This window comes from Pan paniscus, chromosome 14 (genome assembly GCF_029289425.2).
Source record: "Pan paniscus chromosome 14, NHGRI_mPanPan1-v2.0_pri, whole genome shotgun sequence".
Taxonomy (NCBI): domain Eukaryota; kingdom Metazoa; phylum Chordata; class Mammalia; order Primates; family Hominidae; genus Pan; species Pan paniscus.
The window spans coordinates 101,030,486-101,056,641 of NC_073263.2; the positions used below are offsets into that span (position 1 = coordinate 101,030,486).

At 40.6% G+C, this 26,156-nt stretch overlaps 1 protein-coding gene across 1 annotated transcript in view; it reads left to right on the forward strand.

Annotated features, from left to right (window-relative positions):
- The window catches only part of TM9SF2 (transmembrane 9 superfamily member 2), a 62,360-nt gene that overhangs the window by 4,819 nt on the left and 31,385 nt on the right, over positions 1-26,156 (forward strand). Inside the window, exons 2-4 of the mRNA XM_003832049.5 lie at positions 11,769-11,836; positions 14,182-14,275; positions 23,613-23,740. Of these exons, the coding sequence (XP_003832097.1) occupies positions 11,769-11,836; positions 14,182-14,275; positions 23,613-23,740 (290 nt within the window). The remainder of the gene's footprint in view (positions 1-11,768; positions 11,837-14,181; positions 14,276-23,612; positions 23,741-26,156) is intronic.

Here is a 26,156-nt window from a genome sequence, read left to right on the forward strand (position 1 = left end):
ATTACTGGGTTGTCAACCAGAATTCAGAACTAAGAACTAAAAATAGTATTAATTCTCCAAAATGTCTGCCACTTTTTTACTGTTTGATGGATAGATCACGTTCTTAGATGAAAGATTAAGATTTTTTTTCCTTTGCTGTAAGGAAAAATGACCAATTATACCCCCTAGTGGTTAAAAACAATGTTTAAATGAATTAGTTTAACAACTTTTTAATAAAAAGGAAAATTACTCAGTCATACTTTCCTTTCTTGGTAGTTATTTTTAGAAGCATTTTATAAGTTGTGTTTGTTATTCTGGGAGCAGTTGTGTATAAATATTGGAATGAGTCAACTTTAAGAAAATAGTCCTGAATGTTGATCTGAACAGACACAGAATGAATATATATGTACCTGTTTTAATTTGACCATAGAAGTAGTTTGAAGATTTTGAAATACTTAAAGAAAAAAAATCTGTATGTGTATTTATTGGTATAGTGATAAATATTTATCGATATGTAGTTTCACATTCTCACAGTTCTCTCTGGAATAAGAGCATTGATTCTTAGCTTCTGGGAACTCATTAGTGTTTGGGTGTTGCTCTTTCAAATCTGAAATCTGGCACTGGAGGGACTTACTTTGACTATGGTAAATACACATTCCAGCAATTGTTTCTTCTTCTTCTGAAAAGGTATGTTAAACTGAGATAGTTTGCCTTTCAGAAATTAGATTTTTAAGTAAAATTAAGACTGTAATTGTTCATTATAGTGAATCTGAGAGTTAGAATCAAGAAAGCAACAAAAGTCTATGAATAAAATTGTGTCTTTCTGCCTGTGGCCCCTCACCAAAGTGGGTGTAAACTTGAACTTCCAAAGGTGTAAACTGGAACATCTGAAACAAATCACAGATATATGTTCCACACCTCACACCCCCAACACAAACACACAGACACACATCGGCGCTACAAAGATTGGTCTGTGCACTGTCAGCCTTAGAGCCCAGCTGCCCAAACCCTTACTTCCCTATTCTCTCCTGTAGCTTCCTGTCACCATGGTCTCTCAGTAAGTTTTGTAGTTAATTTTAGCTGCTTTACATGTATCCAACAATTTCATTCTATTTTCATTAAAATTAACTATCTATGAAAGGCTTTGGAGGAAATTTGTGAATTTTTTCTTTTTTTGCTCCTCTTCTCACTTTTCAAACCTGTTTATTGCCCTTTGCTAATAATAATGGTAAAGACTACGATTTGTGTGTGTTGTATATGCCTTAGCTAAATTTCATAACATCTCTGTGATATTTAGATGAGGAAACAGAAGCTCAATAAGATTTAGTAGCTGTCTCAAGTGTACAAAGCTAGTAAGTATTAAAGCCAGAATGCAAACAAGCCCAAGACTGAGTCCAAAAAGCCTAGGCTCTTCGCCACTGCCTTCTACTCTGAGCACTCTTCTTCTTGTTTGCCTTTCCCCTGGGGATCCCTGACCGCTTATCACCCTGGACTTTGACAGTTCCAGAAAACACTCTGTATCTATTATATGTAATTTTCATTTTATTTTATTTTTTAGAAACAGTCTTGCTCTGTCACCCAGGCTAGAGTGCAGTGGTGCAGTCATAACTCATTGCAGCTTTGATGTGTCTATGTAATTTTTAAGTAGTCAGGTTTTATATTTACTTCTTTCGTTGATACAGTCTAAAATTGAAATTGTATTTTTCAGGGCTTTGGGGAAAGAACCCTGGTAATTATCTAGGAGATCAGTTGCTGGGCATTGCTGATCGGATAACTCAGAGCTCATAAATAAGCATTTGTGAGTCCCAGCATTGCTTTTGAGACTTTTATTGTGCCTGAGTTAAGACTTCCCTTCTTCAGGAAGGCGCCACTGTGGACTGCTCTAATATTAAGGAGTTGAAGCTTCCATAGATTTCCTTTTTTATGGCCTCCATATCTCAAACCCTTTTGTGACTTGTCATTTGCCATGACCCTTGTACAGTCACATCTCTTCACTGAAATTTCTTTCTCACTTGAAAATCCAGTTGTAAGTGTGGGGTGGGACAGATGTGATGATAGCAGAATAAGGTGGGAATAAAAGCAGAAACGAACTAGGAAATGGGAAAAAGTATAGTCCTGTGGCATGGCCCGTGTGCCTTGTTAAAACAAAAAAATAGGCTAGTTGTGACCATAGCTGGGATCAGGTATGGAACTGGCAGATTAGGACTAGAAATAAAATTGTACATTTGGGAGAGAAATTTAAAAGGAAGACTGTAGAGTTCTAAATAAAACCACTTCCATAAAACATTTCATAGTGCAGGATTGTAATCAGTCTTGCTTTCTCTAAGTGACATAGGATTCTGCAACTTCCTTAAAATGTTTCATGTTGTCAAAATTTTGCATGCTTGAAATAACCTAGGTGGGGACAGTTTGAAAGTGGGACTGTGAAGCAAGTAAACCTTGAAGTTCTTTCTAGTCACATCAGTGATAATCTAGAGTTGTCTGTCTCTATTTAAGGCAAATTTCTGGGAGGAGGTGGACTTAACTCTTTTGGATGGTGAATAAAGATGTTTAGAGTGGGAAAAAAAAGGCAAACAAACAAAACACAAACACACACACACACACACACACACACACCCCCACACACCAGAGATTCAGTAGCTACTCCAAGAACATATAAATAAGTGCTGTCAATTTTTTTAAAATATATGCCGTATTAGGCTGTTCTTGTGTTGCTATAAAGAAATACCTGAGACTGGGTAATTTATAAAGAAAAGATGTTTAATTGGCCCACAGTTCTGCAGGCTGTACAAGCATGGCACGGACATCGCTCGACTTCTAGTGGGAACCTCAGGAAATTTTTACTCATGGCAGAAGGTGAAGCAGGAGCAGGCATGTCACATGGTAAAAGCAGGAGTGAAAGAGTTTTCTGTTGGGCGAGATGCCACACTTTACAACAAGCAGATCTCACAAGGACTCACTCACCATCATGAGGGCAGCACCAAGGGAGTGGTGCTAACCCATTCATTAGACATCTACCCCCATGATCTAGTCACCTCCCACCAGGCCCTACCTCCAGCATTAGGGATTACAGCTTGACATAAGATTTGAGTGGGGAAAAATACTCAAATCTCATGTCCTTCTTATATTGCAAAATACAATCATGCCTTCCTAATAGTCTCCCAAAATCTTAACTGACTGCAGCATTAATTCAAAAGTCCCAAGCCCAAGTCTCATTTGAGACAAGGAAAGTCCCTTCTACCTATGAGCCTGTAAAATAAAAAAGCAAAAACAAGTTACTTACTTCCAAGACACAAAGGGGCTATAGGCATTGGGTAAATATTCCCAGGCCTTGGGCAGCTCCACCATTGTAGCTTTACAAGGTTCAACCCCCACAGCTGTTCTCACAGGTTGTTCAGTGCCTGTACCTTTTCCAGGCACAGGGTGTAAGCTGCCAATGAATCTACTATTCTGGAGTCTGGAGGACAATGTCCCCCTTCTCACAGCTCCACTAGGCAGTACCCTGGCAGGGACTCTGAATGGGGCTCCAACACCACATTTCCCCTCCACACTGCCCTACTAAAGGTGCTTTGTGGGGGCTCCATCCCTGCAGCAGGCTTCTACCTGGGCACCCAGGTTTTCTCATCCTCTGAAATCTAGGCAGAGGCTGCCAAGCATTCTTCGCTCTTGAACTCTGTGTGCCTGCAGGCTTAACACCACATGGAAGCCACCAAGACTTACGGCTTGCATTCTGTAAATGGCAGCCCAAGCTGTACCTCAGCCTCTTTGAGCCATGGCTGGAGCTGGAGTGGCCTGGATGCTGGGATCCCAAGGCTGCACAGGGCAGTGGGGCCCTGGGTCTGACCTATAAACCCATTCAGTCCTCCTGGGCCTCTGGGCCTGTGGTGGGAGGGGCTGCTGCAAAGGTCTCTGAAATGCCTTTGAAGCCTTTTCCCCATAGTCTTGGATATTAGCACTTGGCTCCCTTTTAGTTATGCAGATATCTCTAGCATGCGGTTGCCCCACAGCCTGCTTGAATTTCTCTCCAGAAAAAACTTTTTTTTTCTTTGCCACATGGTTAGGCTGCAAATTTTCTGAATGTTTATGCTCTGCTTCCTGTTTAAATATAAATTCCAGCTTTAAATCATTTATTTGACCCTTCAGCTAAGATAGGCTGTTAGAAGCAGCCAGGTTACCTCTTGAATACTTTGCTGCTTAAAAATTTCTTCTACCAGATATACTAGGTTGTCACTCTTTAGTGCAGAGTTCCACAGATCCCTAGGGCATGAATAGAATGCAGTCAAGCTCTTTGCTGAGATGTAACACGTGTGACCTTTGCTCAAGTTCCCAGTAACCTTCTCATTTCCATCTCAGACCTCAGCAGCCTGACTTTACTGTCCATATCACTATCAATGTTTTGGTCACAACCATTTAAACAGTCTCTAAGAAGTTCCAAACTTTGCCTCATCTTCCTATCTTCTTCTGAGCCCTCCAAACTCTGCCTGTTTCCCAGTTCCAAAACCAGTTCCACATTTTCAGGTATCTTTATAACAACACCCCATCTTCAGCACCAATTTTCTTTGTTAGGCTATTCTTGCATTGCTATAAAGAAATACCTGAGACTGGGTAATTTATAAAGAAAAGAGGTTTAATTGGCTCATGATTCTGCAGGCTGTACAAGCATGCACCGACATCACTCTGCTTCTGGGGAGGCCTCAGGAAGCTTTTACTCACGGCAGGAGATGAAGCAGGAGCAGGCGTGTCATATGGTTACACAGGAGCAAGAGAGAGTGGGGGCAGGTGCCACACTTTACAAACAACCAGATCTCACAAGAACTCATTATCAGGAGGACAGCACCAAGAGAGATGGTGCTAAACCATTCATTAGAAATTCACCCTCATGATCCAGTCACCTCCCAGCAAGCTCCACCTCCAACACTGGAGAATACAATTTGACATGAGATTTAGACAAGGACATATATTCAAACACATGCGTTGTGTTTCCATCTGGATTATAAATTCTTTGAAGGCAAGTGTTCATGAATTTGTATTATTTTGTCATCCAAAATGTCTAGTATAGGACTTTGTGGGCATTAAATACATGTATTGGCTGATTGAGTTTCTCGTGGTCTTCAGGATCTGTTGTTGTAAATGTTCTTTGGTTTTCAAATATATTGCAAATTCTACTATTTTTTTCCTATTTAATAAATTGGCTTCTCCTGAGATCATCGTTCCTGCTCCTGGAACACTTTTCCACCCTAAATTTTACTTTTTAAATCTTTCTTATTGTTTTTGTTTGCCTTCTGTTGCTTTACAGTGAGACTAAGGTCTACTCTCAACTTCAAAGCCCTTTTTCTGGCTTTTAATTGTGACAGTTTTCAAAATTCAAAAAGTTGAAAGAGTAGTGTAATGATCACCTTTCACTCACCTAGACCACCTAGAATCAACAGTTGTTTACATTTTTTCATACTTGTCTTATTTGTGTGTATTCATGTTTTATAGGGGTGAATGTCATGACATCTGTGGCATACTTTCACATGGTTCAGCTTGAAGCTCTTTATTGAACTATATAAACTCCCCGGCAGTCTCATTTCCTTTCTTCCAATTTTTAACAATTGTTCCACTGACATATTAGGAGGATCTCATTCTTATGACACTTTTGAAATTTCTTTGTCTTGCTGCAAGAGTTGATATTTAGAGTTATTGCAAATGTAGCATATTTACAAATATATTGTAAACGGCTGTATTCTATATTCTGTGTTAAGGTTGACTTTAATTTTAATTGACTTCACATTCCTCAGCATGTGTGAGATGGTAATTCTTAAAATTTCAGATCCTCACAATTTAGAAAAGGAAGAATAAAAGTGCTATGAAAGCTAAGATGAACTGAATATTCAAGCTGTGTTTGATTACTTTGCTGAACATCAAAAATAGGTCCATAATTTTGTGTTGATATCTATGATAGACTTTCTTACAAAAGTAGTGTGGAAAGGTGTCAGAAGAGACAAGAAGGAAGAAAAGTAGAGGAATAAAAGCATCAGAAATAAAAAGTTACGGTAGCAACAGTTGAGTTTACCTACTTTGTTTCTGCAGTCCAGCTTTTTAACTTGTTTCCTCGTGTTAAAGAAGCAAGGAATCCCTAGTTCATGAGGCTACTATCAGAATTGTGCGTGATAGTTATTATCTTCCTTTTCCCTAGACTAGTGGCCAGGACAAGTATAATGGATAGGCATTAATAAGGTTCAGAAGGCTGACTGTCTTAGTGTCCTTTAAAAACACTGGAATAGCCTAGTTGCACTACTTGGATGGATGGGAGACGAGAGGAAGGAAGAGCCTTTCACAGAAACCCTTATGCTGATAAACCTTTATTCAGACTCAGGAATGGCCAGTTTCTTTAAGATAATAGATTACAGCTGCTATGTTTATTATTTGTTATAGTTATTGCGTACCAATTATGGACCAGCTTCTGCGTGTACTGTTTTCTATTTTATTATGATATCATTCAGTTCCCACATTCAAAATTATTACTTGCCCAAGAGCACTTAATAAAAGTAGACCTAGGATTTGAAGTGAACCCAGCATTCTGATGATACATTCTTTCTAAGGAGAATTGGAAGCTGCTTCATCAGATCAGGAAGGGTTGACAAATAAGGTACATTTAATGGGTATTAGATATTAGATGAAATGCCAAACGTAGATGGATAAAAACTAATAACATGTAGATAAGAAAATGAGGGAGGAAAGGGTGTGAAAACCCCCCGTGGGCTATGTACTGAAATGGAATAAGAGTGATAGTAATTGGTTTAAATGACACCAGGTTTTATAAACAGAAGATTAACATGGTTTCTGGAAAAGAAGTTTTCCTGGTCTCTAGAGTTACTGGAAGATTTGCTGTAGTTTTAGAAGGAGCCAATGAGTTTGATTTCTAAAGCTTTGACAACATTGTTTTTTAAAGGTTAAAATGGAATTTAAAGGAAGTGTGGTGTGGGTTGGCTTAAGGGCTGAGTGAGGTGGAGTGAGAGAAATCCATGGGGAGTGCTGACAGTGGAGATTTCCAGGACTGGTGCTTGAGGCTAATTTGGGTTTTAAATTTAGAAAAGAGAATGCACATGAAATATTTTAATTTGCTAGTGGTACAAATCTCTGTATGTAGCATAATGTAAAGCTAATGAAAATATATTTTCAGAAGCTCTCTTCAAGTTATATGAGACAGCAAAAAGTAAATTAATTTGCTCAAGGACAAATTGAGAAAGTATATCTGAAGAGAAACAGTTAACATGTTTTTGAGATGATGAGCTCCAAGCTGTCAGTTTAGAACATAGGAAGGAAATAAAGAACTGTCCATGAAGAATTTAAGCTTCTGGGTAGAAAGGCTAATGAAAGTAACAGTGTTATTCTATACTTACATGAAACTTTAACATGTAAATCTTAAACTTTGCTGTAATTCTGTATGACATGCCTTTTAAGAAGGATATGAGAACAGGGCAAGGTCCTGAGAAGAGCAGCTGGCATGATCAAGGAGATAGGTAATTCAGAAGATTGAGACTCAAAGGAGATAGGAGAGAGTGCAGAAAATGAGAATAATGTTTTCCCTCAATCTTAGACTCTTAGAGCCAAAAGTTGTCCCATGAAACTTCAGAGAGGACATCATAAGCTAAGCAAAAATTTGTATTACTTCATCAATTGGGTAGAAATGGGAGAAACATGTACCCTAAATTTATATGCCCTGAGACAGGGTCCTAAAATTTTTCACATGGCCTCAGGCTTTCAAACTTTATGCCTTGTGTTCGACCCTCTGAGATATGAATTCAAATAATACTGAAAAATACCTGGAAAACAGTGCTGAAGGAAGTACTGGAATTCTAATCCAGCTTACTGCTTGTTTTTATAGGGCCTTCAGGCTAAGAATTATTTTTACATTTTTAAGTGGTTGGAGAAAACAAATCAAAAGAAGGATAATATTTAGGGATGAGTGAAAATTACATGAGAATAAAATATCAGTGCCGTAAGTGAAAGTTTTATTGGGCTACAGCCATGCTTGCTTGTGGATGTGGTGTCTATGGCTGCTTTTGCACTACGGCAATGGCAGAGACCCAATGTCCTGTAAAGCCTAAGACATTACTCTCTGGCCCTTTACAGGAAAAGTTTGCCAGCCTCTTGGATAGACTAATAAAATTAGCGTCATTTTTCCAGGAAAAGAAAAAATTGTAGTGGCTAGAGGAAAAATGTTAAATAGATGAAGAAACACTGTATACAGTCATGAACCGCGTAACGTTTTGGTCAACAACAGACCAGTGGCCTTATAAGATGATAATGGAGCTAAAAATTCCTATTGCCTAGTGACATCATAGCCATTGTAACATCACAGTGTAATTACCTTATTTTAAAAAAATTTAGCATAGCCTAAGTTTACAGTGTGTAAGTCTACAGTTGTGTACAGTAGTGTCCTAGGCCTTCACATTCATTCACCGCTCACTCACCCAGAGCAGCTTCCAGCCTTGCAAGTTCTATTCATGGTAAGTGCCCTATGCAGGTGTAGCATTTTCTCCTTTTAGACTGCATTTTGATTGTACCTATTCTATGTTTAGATGTGTTTAGCTACACAAATACCATTGTGTTAACAGTTGCCCACAGTATTTAGTACAATCCCATGCTGTTTAAGTATGTGATGGACCACACCATATATATACCCCCAGGTGTGTAGTAGGCTACACCATCTAGATTTGTGTGGGTATGCTCTGTGATAGTCCCACAACAAAATCCCCTAATAACACGTTTCTCCAAACACATCCCTGTCGTTAAGTGACACATGGCCGTAAATGGTGCTGAGCATCATGCTGTTCTTTCCCGTGCTGTTCTTTCTGTTTCTGGTCTAACACAGAGGCCGTTAGCCTCCTGGGACTATTTACATTTAATTAAATACAACTTAAAATTCAGTTCTTCAGCTACATTGACTGCATTCCAAGTGCCCAATAGCCACATGTGGCTGGTGGCCACCATATTTGAAGAACATTTCCATCATTGCTTAAAACTCTGCTGGACATGGCTATGTAATAGTAAATACGGTACTTTATGCCAGGTGCTGCTCTTGAATCTTCTCAAAAACTTCTTGAAGTAGGGATTATTATCACTTCTGTTCCACAGATCAGAACGTTGAGGAACAGGGAAGTGAAGAAACTTGCCTAGAATCACACAACTAGTGTCAGAGGCAGGATTTAAACCCACACAGCCTAGCTTCAGAGTCTTGCTTCTTAATCATTTCGTGCTGAGAAAGGTTGAGAGTGAGGAATACGCTTAATTGTAGCAAGAGGGACATGGCTTATGTGTTGACAGTGCTGTACAGATTTTGAAAAACAAAACAGAAAAGTTGTGTAGAGTATAATAGCTGCATTCCTTCCTAGAAGGAAATCGAGAGATAGGAACTGGACTAGTATTTTGGAGACCCTTCAGTCTTCTTTATGTTAAATGGATCATTTGAATTCTGACATATCTTCATAGCAGTGTTGACCCTTTCTAATTAGTGGAAATTATTTTGGCAAAGGAAGCCATTAAATGGGAATTTTGTCTTCACAACGGTTGTATGTATTTGTGTTAATTCAAGCATGCTGTATTGCTACAATATCATGTCCTATTACCTTGTTAGCTGTGTTGAAGGGTGTGTTGCTGTTGCATTATAATTTTACTTGAGTAGAGGTGTAGGGGCCACATATGATGCTGTTGTCGGTATTACATGCAAAGGCTAATGCCCTCTGTTGTATAGCATGAATATTGGGTGAGCATTTTAGTGGATGAACACTTCCCTCTTCTGAATATTACTAAATTTATTTGGTTTTATTTTAACAAATGCATAGCATTTCATGTGTCAGGCACTATTTGGAGTACTTTGTAAACGTTAACTTATTTAATCTCCCTATCCCTATGAGAAATACTGTTTTTTTTTTTTTTGAAACGGAGTCTCGCTCTGTTGCCCAGGCTGGAGTGTAGTGGTGTGATCTTGGCTCACTGCAACCTCTGCCTCCAGGGTTCAAGCAATTCTCCTGCCCCAGCCTCCCCAGTAGCTGGGATTACAGGTATGTGCCAATACGCCTGGCTAATTTTGTATTTTTAGTAGAAACGGGATTTCGCCATGTTGACCAGGCTGGTCTCAATCTCCTGACCTCAGGTGATCCGCCCGCCTTGGCCTCCCAAAGTGCTGGGGTTACAGGCATGAGCCACTGCACCCAGCCGAGAAATACTGTTATCCTCATTTTGCAGATAAGGAAACTGAAGCACCCATGAAGCACATTTGACCCATGTGGTCAAATGTTTAATAATTTGACCACAGTCACACAGTTAGACAAGTGATGGCACCGGGATTTGAACCCAGGCAGTCTGACCGCAGAACCTGTAATCTTGCCTGCTGTGTTTTGCTGCCTTTCTGGTGGCAGTGGACTATTGATTTGTTTTAATTGTACACCAACCGTCTCATCTTGCTTTGGGGGATGTTAGCAAGTGTAGAGGACTGTTGACAGCACTAGTAAGTGAAATCCAAATGACAAGTGTGGCTCTGTGGCACTCCCAGAAGCCTCATGACTAGTCCAAAGGCAGCGTACAGCGCTAACTCTATAAAATAAATACTTGTCCCAGCTGAACAGCTCTTAATCATTTTTTGATTAGCACCAAAGGTACTTCAGGGCACACGTGACTTGCTGGCTTCTTCAGCTAGTAAATTCTGTCGTGAGTAGCCTGAGCTCCTTTTTTGAGAGGGTGGGTCAGTGTTATGGGTCCTGTAGAACTTCAGCTACACCTGGGAGAAATTTTGGAAGCTTCAGTAGGAAAGTGTAGCTTAAAATTAGCCTATATTTCCCAGGAAGTTGATACAGCTTATCTCCCTCTACCCTGTTGTTGAGCTTGATCTGGTCATTGCCACCTTCTTCACTGCTACTACCTTGTAGTTCAGTGTTCTTAAATTGATGGAAGAGGTCCTTCAAAGTTAGACCATGTGGTCATTGGCTATCCCTGTGTTTAAGAGTACACATGTGCATGGAATTGTATTTCCAGTATAGTTAATCTAGAAATTTCTAACCAACTTGGCAGCATTTCTTGGTTGCTTGCTGTGAAAATGCTAAAAAAATTTGTTTAAAAATTTTTGTGCTGCAGAGTGTAATACCAAATTTGGAAACCAGATTTTTAAAAACAGCGTCTATATTAATATGATAAATGCTTTTAGTTAAAATATCTTATTAATTTTTTAGAAAATTTAGAAAGCATTTAAAAACTATTGGAGACATTTGCAACTCTGAAAATTATTTTAGTGTATTTTTAAAATTAATTATTTTAAAAAATTTTAAGACACAGTCTTGCTCTGTCACCCAGGCTGGAGTGCAGTGGCGCCATCATAGCTCACTGTAACTTCAAACTCCTGGGCTCAAGTGATCTTCCTGCCTCAGCCTCACAAGTAGCTAGGAATACAGGCTCATGCCATTGTGCCCAGCTAATTTTAAAAAATTTAAAAAAAATTTTTGTAGGAACGGGGTCTCGCTGTATTGCCCGGGCTAGTCACAAACTCCTGGCCTCAAGTGATCTCCCACCTCACCCTCCTAAGGGGCTGGCATTACAGGTGTGAGCCACCATTCCTGGCCTTACTTTGGTATATTTTAAATGTATATAAATCCAGTCAGTGAATGGATTTGTAAGAGAATTGTTTAAAGTTGACTGGAATTATAACATTTTACATTTCAGACATGTCAAATTCTTTTTTAATTCTAAGCATGACTTAAGGCTTTGTGTCCTGTTGTTTATATTCTAATTTTGTGTTTCCTTATTTTCAGGCCGAAATAGAACTATTTGTGAACAGACTTGATTCAGTGGAATCAGTTCTTCCTTATGAATACACAGCGTAAGTTTTTCAGCTTGGCTTTTATATAAAATTTTATGTGACTCATCAGAATTTTGTACATTGAGAACTTTGTTTTCTCACAGTTATGGACAAGCCTGAAAATATTTTTTAAGGTGTACTCTTCCAAGGTGTGGTTAAAAATGTGATCTTTTTTTTAATGTTTCTTTGTAATACAGCAGAAGCACTGACTAAACAATGGATTTCTTTTTTTATCTGACTAAACAAAAAGCTATTTTGTTTTCTTAACATTTTAAAATTATAAATAGCTCCACATATTTTTAAACAAAATTTTTATGTCCCACATAATCAGTTCCCAGAAATAACTACTTTGATGTCTACCTCCACATTTTTTCTCTGAATAAATAGTCTAATCTATATAATCACATTTATACATTTTTGTTTTAAACAGAAGTAGATTCATAGTATTTATTTTTATTTTTTTTTTTTTGAGACAGAGTCTCACTGTATTGCCCAGTCTCAAGTACAGTGGCGCAATCTTGGCTTGCTGCAACCTCTGCCTCCCGCGTTCAGGGGATTCTCCTGCCTCAGCCTCCCAAGTAGCTGGGATTATAGATGCATGCCACCACGTCTGGCTAAGTTTTGTATTTTTAGTAGAGATGGGTTTCACCATGTTAGCCAGGCTGGTCTCAAACTCCTGGGCTCAAATGATTCACCCACCTTGGCCTCCCAAAGTGCTGGGATTACAGGCGTGAGCCACTGCACCTGGCCCATACTATTATTTTTGATTGGCACCTTGTTTTTCTCATTGAATATATTGTGGGCATCTTTCCATGTCAATACATAGCTACCTCACTCTTTTTAGTAGCTGTTATTATTTCCATTTTAGAAATTGTATAGATTCCATGTACACTTACTTTCACTAGTTTCCTATTTACCAACATTTGATTATTTCCAGGTTCTTTGTTTGCTTTTGAGACAAGGTCTTGCTCTGTTGCCCAGGCTGGAGTGCAGTGGCACGATCATGGCTCACTGCAGCCACAAAATCCTGGGCTTAGGTGATCCTCTCATCTCAGCCTCCTGAATAGCTGGGACCACAGACATGTGCAACCATGCCCGGCTAATTTTTTTTTTTTTTAATTTTTTGTGGTGATGGAGTACCACTCTGTTGTCCAGGCTGTCCTTAAACTCTTGGGTTCAAGTGATCCTTACACCTTGGCCTCCCAAGGTGCTGGGATTACAGGCATGAGCCATTGTGCCTGGCCCAGTTTTTTGATATTGTGAAAAACGCTGCATGAATATCCTTTATTCATTTGACCATTGTATACCATATTGGGTCTAAAACTGTTGCTAAAATTTAGTTTAATTTCTCAGCTATTTAAGAGTTTTAAAAGAAAATAGTTTGCTGTAGAGAAAAGCATACACAAAAAAGTTACAACTATCCTAAAGAATTCATATACCTAAGTATGTCTAAGAAAAGAATACAGAATACATGAATGGGTAGACTATAATTCATCTAATTATTGGATACTTAAATTTTTTTCTAGTTTTTGTTTTGTTAAACATCTTTAAATCTTTGTGGATATTCTTAGGAAAAGTCAGTGGATCTGTGGAGAATCTTCATTTGGGAACTTCCCAGCCCCAGTTTTTTTTTTTTTTTTTAATCACCAGAGACCCACCTTCCTCTTTAGGAATCTCACGAATCTGTTACTATTACTGTACTCATCTCAGATATTCCCCATATCATTCCAGAGTGAGCACAGAACTGCCCTTTACTTTTCTGTGGCAAAGCTGAAATTAAGCTGTAATGTTTAAACAGAACTTTATTAAAGTTGGTTAGTAATACAAGGGAATTACAACACAGAGAATCTTATAGGTGACTGACTACATCTTCTCCACAGCACTCTTCACGGAGGGTCTTTTTAGCCGTGCTTCACATATTGGGATGTGTTGGCAAGTGTACTGAGATGAGACAACTGCAGGTAGACTTGACATACATTACTGAAATGTCATTTTTAATTAAAGATTTGAATTAGAAAGATATAGAAAGGAGATAAGTTATGCAAAATTTGCTTGAATAATAAGGATCTAAATAATTTTATTATTGGAGTGCACAAAAATGAATTATAATGAGTCAATTAAAAGATATAATATGCATTCTAATAAGAGAATGTTATTTAGAAAAAATATTCAAGGCATAATTTTAGGTGTTTTTTTTTTTTATGAGGAGAGATGTGGTACATAGGACTTGGAGTATGGATAGATTTCTTACTCATCTACTAGAGCTGCTACAATGATCAGTACCTAATCTGCTCTCAAGATTGGCTAGGTGTTTGATATTTCATCGTTCCCTTTTATGTGTAAAAATTTAAATATTCTTCTCCCAGGTTTGATTTTTGCCAAGCATCAGAAGGAAAGCGCCCATCTGAAAATCTTGGTCAGGTACTATTCGGGGAAAGAATTGAACCTTCACCATATAAGGTTTGTATTTAGTGTTACATAATAATTATTTACTTACAGCTTTTGTTTTTGTTATTTAAGAAAAGCCTGAGATAACTCAGCTATCATTGCTAAGGAGGAGTTCATTTCTCTTTTTCATCTAGGAATAGTTTCTTAAAATCAAAGTTAGAAGGATCCTTCTCCTTCTCACAGTGTGTCATTGATAAGTCTGTCTTAATGAACATTCACGCAACTAATGTTAGGAATGTTAAGACGGTGGCTTAAAGGGCAGGGCTCAGATGCTCTGCCTCCTTTACAGAGGGTCCTGAAACCCGGGTCCTGGAACCCAGCTTCCAGTCATGAGAGGTTGTCTCAGCTGCTCTGTGTCTCTTTCCCCCTGTTTTCCAGCAGTATCTAGAGACACTCTCCGTTAGCACGTACAGTGCTGCCTGGGCTCCTGCACTGGGATTTTTGGAAGCTAATCTTTCTTTTTTTTTTCCAGACAGAGTCTTGCTCTGTCGCCCAGGCTGCAGTGTAGTGGTGAGTTCTCAGCTCACTGCAACCTCTGCCTCCCGGGTTCAAGCAATTCTCGTGCCTCAGCTTCCCGAGTAGCTGGGACTATAGGTGCATGGCACCATGCCCAGCCAACTTTTTGTATTTTTAGTAGAGATGGGGTTCCACCATATTGGTCAGGCTGGTCTCAAACTCCTGAACTCAAGTGATTTGCCCGCCTCGGCCTCCCAAAGTGTTGAGATTACAGATTTGAGCCAGTATGCCTAGCCTAACCTTTCTATTTTGATGTATTTGGAACATCTTTGGTACATTTTTCGAACACCAGTTAAACCAAACTAAGCACAATATAAGGTATTCTTTTCAACATATGTACTTCATCATCTCTCAGAATTGTTTTGCCTTTAAATCTGTTATCTTTTAAGCCTATTATCCTTCCACATTGCATAATCCCTGTTTGTTTTGTATCTGTTCTCCTACTGTACAAAGAACAATGGTCTTTTGCTTTTAGAAACATTAAAGTAGTTTATTATAATAATGTATCACCATATAAAAAAATTAAATGATGCAAAAGAATAAATAATAATAAATGTGCAGTTCCACTTCACAGTTTATTAAAATTTCCTGAAAATTTTCATACACCTATAAGCTTATATTAAATAGATTAGATTTACTTATTTGTTTTAACATACTATATGCCACACTTTGCATTTTTCCTTTAACTCTCTACCATGGGCATCTGTCCACATGAGAATGTGTGTTCTGATGGCTCTAACTTGACTCCAGGTGTTATTCCCCAGCCCGACAGCTTCCTCTCCCGGCTTCGCGTCTCTGCTGTGTCTTAGACCTCATCCATAGCCACCTTCCCTGCTTTCTCACGAGGCACCCCCATCTCCCTCGACATTTTATTACATGGAGCACAACATTTATTATCTGTCCAGCAAATCCTGAAGCCTAGATTCATCTCACCAACCGTCTTACTCCCTCCATCACCTGCACCTACACTGTGAAGCCCTGGGGGAAAAGAAACATCACTGTGCAAATTTAATCCACTACAAGTTGATTGTTTTTGACTGTAAATATATCCTCTTCAAATATTCTTTTTTTTCTTTTCTTTTTTTAAGAGATGGAGCCTTGTTCTGTCACCCAGGCTGGAGTGACGTGGCACAATCATAGGTTACTGCAGCCTCAGACTCCTAGTCTCAAGTGATCCTCCTGTCTCACTCCCCTGAGTGGCTAGGACTACAGATGCATACCACCACATCCAGCCAATTTTTAAATTTTTTATAGAGACAGGGTCTCACTCTGTTGCCCAGGCTTGTCCTGAACTTCTGGCTTCAAGCAATCCTTCTGCCTCAGCCTTCCAAAGGGTTGGGATTATAGACATAGACGTGAGCCGCCGTCTGACGCCTTTCAAATACTTTTTTTTTCTTTTTCGAGACAGAGTGTCACTCTATTGCTCAGGCTGGAGTGCAGTGGCAAGATCTCAGCTCACTGTAACCTCCGCCTCCTGGGTTCAAGTGATTCTCCTGCCTCAGCCTCCCAAGTAGCTGGAATTACAGGCTTGTGTCACTATGCCCAGCTAATTTTTGTATTTTTCGTAGAGATGGGGTTTTGCCAAGTTGGCCAAGCTAGTCTCAAACTCTCGACCTCAGGTGATCTGCCTGTCTCGACCTTACAAAGTGCTGAGATTACAGGCATGAGCCACCATGCCCGGCCCCCTTTCAAATATTCTAATCTGAAATTGTCTACCCTAAAATTGCCAGTAACTTTTAAAGTTTCCTAAACACAGTAGATTCAAAGGCCTAATGGGATGAAGTCATTGAGGAGGAAGGAACTCAAAGTGTATGGACATGGGTGCCATTGAGCAGGGCAGGCATGTAACTTGCGAAACACCTCTTCCCTCTTGGGATATTTGGAAGATTACTTTGAATGGTATTGCATTCTTCTTATAGCAGATGACTGTTTTCAGGCATGCTTTTTAAATTTTACAATCTTAAATATTCCAGCAGCCTCTCAGCCCCATCTCTCTACTTATGTCTTGCCCTTGAGAAATGATGGGTGGGAAGAACATCAGTAATGCCCTTAGTGAACTGGGAAGACAGCAGGAGTCCCTAGCAGGAAACAGAAGGAAACCCAGCAAAATACTCAAACCCATGGGGAGGTGTTGCCCTTTGGGGCAGACTTTGAAGGCAGGTTACTCCCCTTAGTAGGATGTCATTGGGCGCATTTCTGTTTCTGTGCAAGGACTGTTCCTTGCTCATACACAGGACCCTTTTTGGGGCCTAGTGCTTTTCAGATTTAATCCTTTGTTGTAGAAGTTGAGGTTAAATATAATAAAAGGAGAGCTTTAGAATGGAGAAATTGTGTACCCAACATTTTCCCTGAGTCTTCTGGAATGTTTCAGGATCCATATCTGTACTAAAACAAATTCTCTAAGCCCCAAACTTAAAGGGACAGAGCAGGCACATTTTAAGGCCAAGGTGTAAGCCAGCCATAAATGTATTGACCAACATTTTTCATTTCACTATTGATTCTTTATTTTCAAGGATTTTTATCTTTATGTATGTATTTATTTATTTCTTTTTTGAGTCTCACTCTGTGGCCTGGGCTGGGCCACGGCTCACTGCAGCCTTGTACTCCCAGGCTCAATAAATCCTCTCACCTCAGCCTCCTGAGTAGCTGGGACTACAGATATGCCCACCATGCCCGGGTAATTTTTTTATTTTTTGGAGAGACAGGGTCTCACTATGTTGCCCAGGCTGGTCTTGAACTCCTGGGCTCAAGCAATCCTCCTGCCTTAGCCACCCAAAGTTCTGGGATTATAGGTGTGAACCACTACACCCAGCTTTATCTTATTTTAGATCTGCTGTAAAAACTGAGGTAACAACCAGCAACAAAATAAAATCCCAGCCTGCTTTGCCGTCTTTTATATTTGACTTCTGTTTAGGTCAGGAAAACAACAGTGCAAGACATTGTGTGTATTATGTGAAGCTGGAACCACATTTCATAGGACCATAAGATCTCATCTCAGATCTAAGCACTCATATTCATTCACTCAGTTAACACATTTGCTCAGTACCTTTCATGTGCCAGGCACTGTGATGGGATACAGCAGTGAGCAAAACAAAAATCTCTGTCCTCATGGATCTTTTATGCTGATGGGGAAAAGGAGACAAAATAAATTACCAGAATATATGTTTCAATTACTGAGGAAAGAACTATTGAAAATAAATCTGTGAAGGTGTGTGGGGAATTTCTAATTTTAAATAGGCTTACTGCAAAGGTGGATTTAAAATCTTAAAAAAGCCTTACCGAGAAGGTGACATTTGAGCAGAAGACCTGAAGCAAGTAAGGGAGTGAGCCATGTGAATATGTGGGGGAGGGGTTCTAGCTGAAGAGAGGCCCCAAGGTGTGTAACTTGAGCAGGTGAGCAAGATAGAGCATAGTAGGCAGTGGGCACAGAGAAGTAACAGGACCACATTATAGAATGACTCAGAGGCCACTGTGAGGATTGGCCTTTACATCTGAGCAAGATGGTTAGTTAACACTGGAGGGTTTTGAGTAGGCTTCGATTTTACCAGGGTCACCCTGGCTGCTGTACTGAGAATGGACCGTGGGGGTGCGAGGGGAGAAGCCAGGAGACCAGTAGGAGGCCTTCTCCCTCATCTAAATATGATCTGTCTTGGGAAGGGTGAGGGCGTGGTGAAGAGGTCAGAATCTGTGAATCTGGCTGTGTTTTGAAGGTGGCCGACAGAATTTGCCAAGGGATGGGATGTGGAGTGTGGAGTTTCTATTTTCTAAGATGGGGCAGTCTGTGGGAAGAGCCAGGTTGGGGGATGGGGAAGAGTTAGTTTTGGATGTGGTAAGTGAGAGGTGTTTATTAGGTGTCCAAGCAGAGATGCTGAATAAACAGCCAAATATATGCTTTTGGAGTTTGGAGAAGGGCTTCATCCTGGATATACACAGTATATATTTGAGAATCATCAGTGTATAGATGGTATTTACAGCCACAGAATTGAAGAGATCCCCAAGGGAGTGGGTATAGATGAAGAAGACAAGATTCGAAGAGGCACAGGACTCTCCCCATCCTCCTGACCTATAACACCAGGTGCCCCAAGGGCTCCTGGTATTGTATTTTTAGTAGAAACAGGGTTTTACCATGTTGGTCAGGCTGGTCTCGAACTCCTGACCTTAAGAGATCCGCCCCCTCTCAGCCTCCCAAAGTGCTGGAATTACAGGCGTGAGGCTCAGACCCTTGGGGCACCTGGTTTTATAGGTCGGGAGGATGGGGAGAGTCTAGCAAAGGACACTGAGAAGGAGCCACTGATGAGAAAGAAGGGTAACAGGGAGAATGTGGTCCCCGGAGGCCAAGGCAAGAAAGTGTTTCTAGGAGGAGGGATTGGTTGATTTGTCACTAATGGGTCAGGTGAGATAAGGACAGAGGATTGACCTTGGGTTTAGCCTTCAATGTTGAGGTCATTGATGTGAAAGCAGCCGTGATAGAATAGCCAGGTGGAGAAAGAATGGAAAGAGCAGTTGCAGGTGGACACATCTACAACTGTCTTGAGGACTTTTATTTTACTGGCAGTGAGAAAAAGAGTGGAAACTGGAGGATGGCATGGTTCAAAGAGGACTGTTTGTTTGTTTGTTTAGAGACAGTCTTACTCTGTTGTCCAGGCTCGAGTGCAGTGGTGTGATCTCAGCTCACTGCAACCTCCACCTCCGAGGCTCCAGTGCTTCTCTTGCCTTAGCCTCCCGAGCAGCTGGGATTACAGGTGCCTGCCACCACACCTAGTTAATTTTTGTATTTTTAATAGGGACAGGGCTTTGCCATGTTGGCCAGGCTGGTCTCAAACTCCCGACCTTAGGTGATCTGCCCACCTTGGCCTCCCAAAGTGCTGGGAATAAGCCAAGGCACCCGCCCCAAAGAGGACTTACGATAGATTTTTTTTTTTTTTTTTTTTTTTTTTTTTTGAGACAGAGTCTTGCTCTGTAGCCCAGGCTGGAGTGCAGTGGCGTGATCTCGGCTTACTGCAAGCTCTACCTCCCGAGTTCACACCATTCTCCTGCCTCAGCCTCCCAAGTAGCTGGGACTACAGGCGCCCGCCACTATGCCCAGCTTATTTTTTGTATTTTTAGTAGAGATGGGGTTTCACTGTGTTAGCCAGCATGATCTCGATCTCCGGACCTCATGATCTGCCTGCCTCGGCCTCCCAAAGTGCTGGGATTACAGGCGTGAGCCACCGCGCCCGGCCAGGAGGACTTGTGATAGATCTTTAAGCAAGGTGTGTATGTGGATGAGTGTGATCAGTAGATATGGGAAAAGTGATGATTTAGGAGAGGGAAGGATTGCCGTGGGTGTCCTTGCTCTGGCAAGAAGGGATGGGACCTAGTGTACTGTTGGAGAGGTTGGCCTCAGTGAGCTCGTTCATCCGTGGTAACTGGAGGGAAGGCAGAGACATGGGGCATGATGCTGGGAGGTAAATGTGGCAATTGCTCCTGATTCCTCAGTGAAGTAGGCAGCATGGCCACCCCACCTGTGAGTGAGGAGGGAGGCAGCAGCCAAGTAGGATCCAGGAGAGCTAATAGAGCCAGGAGTGTGGAGCGGCTGCTAGGCTGCATCAGGGACCCTCTGGCCAGCTGGTGGTTTGTAGTAACAGCAGCCAGCGTGCTTAATTGTGTATCTCCAGCTATTTCCAGCTGTGCTGCTGAGTTGGATTTAACCAGGTTTGTGGTTTTAACAAGTGAATACCAAAAAAGTGAGAGAAGAACACAGGATGTGAGGACATCCTTGGATGTTATGAAAGATGGAGATACTGTTGAGCTTGGAGTTTGAGCTTGCACAGGGGGCATGTGAGGCCACAAAAGGAGTAAGAGACAGTGAAAAGACTGTAGGATCTGTCGATTCAAGTGGAGTCCAGGGCTTGTTGGAGGTGATGAACATTTGAGCCAGTGAGTTGGAACAACGGGAGGAGGTGCTTTGACACTGGGAAGCTTGAAATGGAGATAATGGCTGGGACTGCTGTCATTGATAAAGGCAGGGTGGAATGCGACCAGAGGAGGGAGTGCTTTGAAATTGGATGAAGACCAGAGTCGCTGGAGGAGAGGGCAGAGGATCAAAAGGTCATTGTTTTGGAAGGATCGTTGATATAGATGTAATCACCAAGAATCAGGAGCGAGGAGGAGTGTTGCAGTGACAGTGAGCCAGGAGCTGAGGGCCAGTGACCTGGGGTTGGTAGATGACAAGAACAGGAAGGAGTAGGGGCGGTGTGGTCTGATCACATGGGAGTCAAAGCTAGAGGTTTCTGGAGGAGGGAGAATGGTCTGGCCCAGCGCTGGGGCCTATGAGAGAAAACAGGCACCACCAGCAAGACTCCAGTGAGGCAGCATCCCTCAGGGACAGCCAGGTTTTCATCAGAACAGGCTCCAGAAAACATTCTGAGAAGAGGTTGAGGAACTAGAGGGTGTTCTGCTGGTGACACATGAGTTTCAGGGCATAGTGGAAGGGATTAAGCAGTTGAAGGGGGATACATTTTGGGATTCAAATGTGGGAATGGAAGGATGACATGGAAATCCTGGACTTCTGGTGGTGACTCATATTCAGAGGGTAGAGGGCATAATGGGATTAGTCCTGCCCATTAGTCCTAATGGGTAGTAGTCCGTTCTGACGCTGCTGTGAAGAAATACCAGAGGCTGGGTAACTTATAAAGAAAAGTGGTTTAATTGACTCACAGTTCCACATGGCTGGGGAGGCCTCAGGAAAACAGTCATGGCAGAAGGGGAGGCAACCGTGTCCTTCTTCATGTGGCGGCAGAAAAGAGAAGTGCAGAGTGAATCGGAGAAAGCCCCTTATAAAACCATCAGATCTTGTGAGAGCTCACTCACTATCACAAGAACAGCGTGGGGTACCGCCCCCATGATCTAATCACCTCCCACGAGGTCCCTCCCCCAACACGTGGGGATTACAATTCAGATCACAATTGGAGATGAGATTTGGGTGGGGACACTGAGCCAAACCACATCAATCCTGATGGTCGCAGGCTGCATGGAGGAGAAGTCTTGCCAGGAGTGTGCAGCCTTATATGATTTCCCTCAGGTATGGACTTTGATATAATTTTTCTGCTATTTGCTAAAAGCTGGTGGTGAGATACATAACAATAACTGTTATTTAGTGAATACCTATTTTCATCAGTCAGCATGCTAGGTGTTTTGCACACACGTTTCTGTATTTAATCCGACAACCCTGCAAGGCAGGTACTGCTCCCATTTTACACATAAGTTAACTGAAGCTGAGGCAGGGTTACGCAGCTTTCCCTGGTCTCCTAACAAGATGGAGTTGACTCGTACCCAGGTCTGACTCTAGATTGATATTTTGATTTTCAGAATTATTCCAAGGAGAAGGTTAAATCCTCACTGAAATAATTTAGGAAAAATTATAATCCCACGTTTTCCCGAATAGAAACAGAACAGTGCTGTGCTTGCGTATTATAAGGAGGATTTGTTTCCCTTGGGAGCTAAGAATATTTAAAAATCCTTAGCAAAACATAAATAAAATACAATTCCATCCATAACCAAACATGATTTAAAATATTATAAAATTCCCAACTAAAGACATGACAGGGAGAGGCTGTAGGGTGTCGTGCTGAAGAGAATGTTCTCTGGAGCTCAACTCACTTGGCTCAGATCCTGGCTATGCCGATGCTCAGTTGTGTGACTTGGTGCTCCAGTTTTCTCATCTGTAAAAGATGGATAAGGGTTGTTTGGAGGATTACATGAGGCTTGATATATACAAAGTACATGGAACATAGGAAGCACTAAACAGATGTTACCTATTACTACATTAATGTCACCTTAGTCTTGCTATTTCCTTCACAATTGAGCACACAGGTTGACTCACCTAATGAAGTGAGCACTGGATTGAGATGTCAGATTTGCCATTTTGGTGTAATATTGTCTCTCTGCTTAACTTACTTTAAGTTTGGCGTCTGTGCTTCTGATTTCTTAGTGTGTATACTTTTTTGTTTTTCCATTTTCCACTTTTTAAGAATGAATCTTTAAGGTTCATATAAGGTTTAAAATATCAACTAGTGGTACAGATATGGCTGTATTGGAAATAGCAATGCAGACAGAATGAAAACATTGGCTGACAGGTGGCAGCAGTGGACTATGCTTAAACATTCACTTAGCTGCTTCACTGCACCTGCTTTAGGGATGTTAATAAATACATACATACAAAAGAGTGGGCTGCTTAGAAGTGAACCATGCCTTTTTTTAATCACCTTATGTAATAAAGTTTGAATTTATTAAAAGATGCAATTGTGGCTGGTTGTATAGCTGGTAAATTTCAGCCTTCTGGAGTCATGTTTAGCCTGATTTTAGACATCTGAATGTCACATGCTCTCTTGTTCACTGCTGAATCTCTATCACCTGACACTTAAGGAGGGCACTTAACATCTGTTGATTATTTGAACATAAAAATTTGTCTGCTTGTTACTAGAAAGCCATTAACTCCAGAATTCCTAAGACATGACCATGGGATATTACTAGGAGAGACTAAAGTTCCATTTTTGTTCTACATGGGACTTTTTTTTCTCTTCTAGAACTTATTTACATTTAAAAGGTAAGTCGATTGAAATTACCAAAAAGAACGTATCAAAGGAAAACTTGATGACGAGTCTTTAGAGAAATACGGTAGGATTAAAATTTAAATCTGATTGAGCTATGAGGAATTTAAAAATTTATTTATTACCAATATTAATGCACTTAAGTAATTTAATGGGACTAGCACTTTTACTCTATTTGTGATATTGGTATGAAAAACCTGGATATTTTTTCTGAATTTGCTTTCCACTTCCTTTTAATACAGTTTACGTTTAATAAGAAGGAGACCTGTAAGCTTGTTTGTACAAAAACATACCATACAGAGAAAGCTGAAGACAAACAAAAGTTAGAATTCTTGAAAAAAAGCATGTTATTGAATTATCAACATCACTGGTAAGGCATGAATATTTTCGATTTTGGGGTTTATCCTTTCCATATGAAATCTTTGTTGCTTTGACTATATAAATTACTTGATTGTGTAAAATATAGCAACTTAATTGATTTCCTTTTTTTTGTTACTAGTGGTCGTAGCTTGAAGTAGTGACTCTTAGTTAAAGATGACAACATCATTTAAAGTATCATCTTTTAACTGTGTTTAGATTACTGTAATATCTGGTACTTCTTTTGATACATAGATCTGGTACATAGAGTAGTTATTTTTATTCACATACAGGCATACCTTGGGGATACTGAGGTTCAGTTCCATGCCACTGCAATAAAGCAAATAACACAATAAAGTGAGTCACATAAAGTTTTTCTTGGTTTCCCAGTGCATATAAAAGTTATGTTTATACTACATATAGTCTATTAAGTGTGCAATAACATTATGTCTAAAACAACTCTGTAAGTACCTTAATTAAAAAATACATTATTGCTTAAAAAAAAAAAAAAGGCTGACACAAAGACAGAAAGTGAACACATGCTGTTGAAAAAATGGCACTGATACAGGCATGGTGGCTCACGCCTGTAATCCCAGCACTTGGGAGGCTGAGGCGGGTGGATCACGAGGTCAGGAGATCGAGACCATCCTGGCTAACACGATGAAACCCCATCTCTACTAAAAATACAAAAAATTAGCCAGGTGTGGTGATGGGCTCCTGTAGTCCCAACTACTTGGGAGGCTGAGGCAGGAGAATGGCGTGAACGCCAGAGGCGGAGCTTGCAGTGAGCTGAGATCGTGCCACTGCACTCCCGCCTGGGCGACAGAGCAAGACTCTGTCTCAAAAATAAAAAAAAAAAAGAAAGAATGGCACTGATAGATTTGCTTAACGCAAGGATGCCACACACCTTCAATTTCTAAAAAACACCATATCTGCAAAGCACAATAAAGTGAAGTGCAATAAAACGAAGTATGCCTGAATAGTTAACAGTAGCATATTATGCTTTGGGGAAAAGGGCCTGGGTCAGTCTTCTAGTGAAAACATTGTTTTATACTTGTGGGCTATGAAAAAAATCACAGGAAAACAAAACTTAACTTTTGTTTGATAAATAGCATCAACTTCAAATAAAACGCTTACATTTTGCTTAGCCTTTTATTTTGTAAACATGACATAACATTAACAAATTCTGTACCAGTTTGTATCAGAATCAAAAAGTATTTAAAACTGTCCTGTTTTTCCTTCCAAAGTAGTATATACTTACTATACAATATTCAAACATAGAATTTTTTTTTTTTTTTTCTGAGATGGGAGTCTCTCACTGTTCCTCAGACTGGAGTGCTGTGGCGTGATCTCGGCTCACTGCAACCTCCGTCTCCTGGGGTCAAGTGATTCTTGCATTTTAGCCGCCTGAGTAGCTGGGATTACATGTGCCCGCCACCACACCCGGCTAATTTTTGTATTTTTAGTAGACACGGGGTTTTACCATGTTGGCCAGGCTGGTCTCGAACTCCTGACCTTAAGAGATCCGCCCCTCTCAGCCTCCCAAAGTGCTGGAATTATAGGTGTGAGCCACTGCGCCCAGTCAAACATAGAATATTTTTAAAGACTTTCAAAATCCAACATTTGAAGTATAACCGTTGCTATTCTTCTGAGTAATTTTGCTTGGAAATGCCTATATTCTGTGGGGATCATAGTTTACATATGTTTTGCCTTTTCTAGAAAGTGTAAGATGCTTTCAGTGGCGAACAGGAGGACTGTCTTCATGCACTTCCTTTTGGATATTTGTCCTGTCAGTATATTAGATCACATTGTTTGCTCACGCCAATAAGGTTAGGAACTGTGGATCTCAGCTGAGACCTGACCAGATCCTGTGGCCTCGCATTCCCTCCTACCCCTTAGTTTTCCTCCTCCTCCACCCCACCCAACCCCCATACGCATAGAACCCTGGGTTGCTGAATCCTGTGCATAGCCATGAACTAGTTTGTGATGGGAAGGATTCATTCTGACTGACCAGACCTGGGTAACATCTACCTGAACCCCATAAGAATGGGTTCTGTGTAGGCTAGTGGGGCTCTGTTGGAAGGAGGGAGATGGTGCTGTTAGAAACCTGCCTGTTATGCTTGTGTCAGCTTCTTTGTCATTTGACCCTCAGTGCAAATAGGAACTTTAAAGACTCCTTTGTCTCCCCATTTCTTTCATGTCTGGTAAACGAAGAGCTTGTTTCCCCTAAACTACCATAGAAATACTGCTTATTTGCTAGATCAATGCATATCAATTGCATATCAACCTGGGATATGTTTACTTATTGTTAAGTAATTGAAATTTCCTTGTTGTTTTTCTTTGTAATCTTCAAAATAATATTTAAGCCTCAGTTCTTATCTTCTCATATTAGCCCTATCCACCTGCGTTTACTGCAATAGCTATCAGTT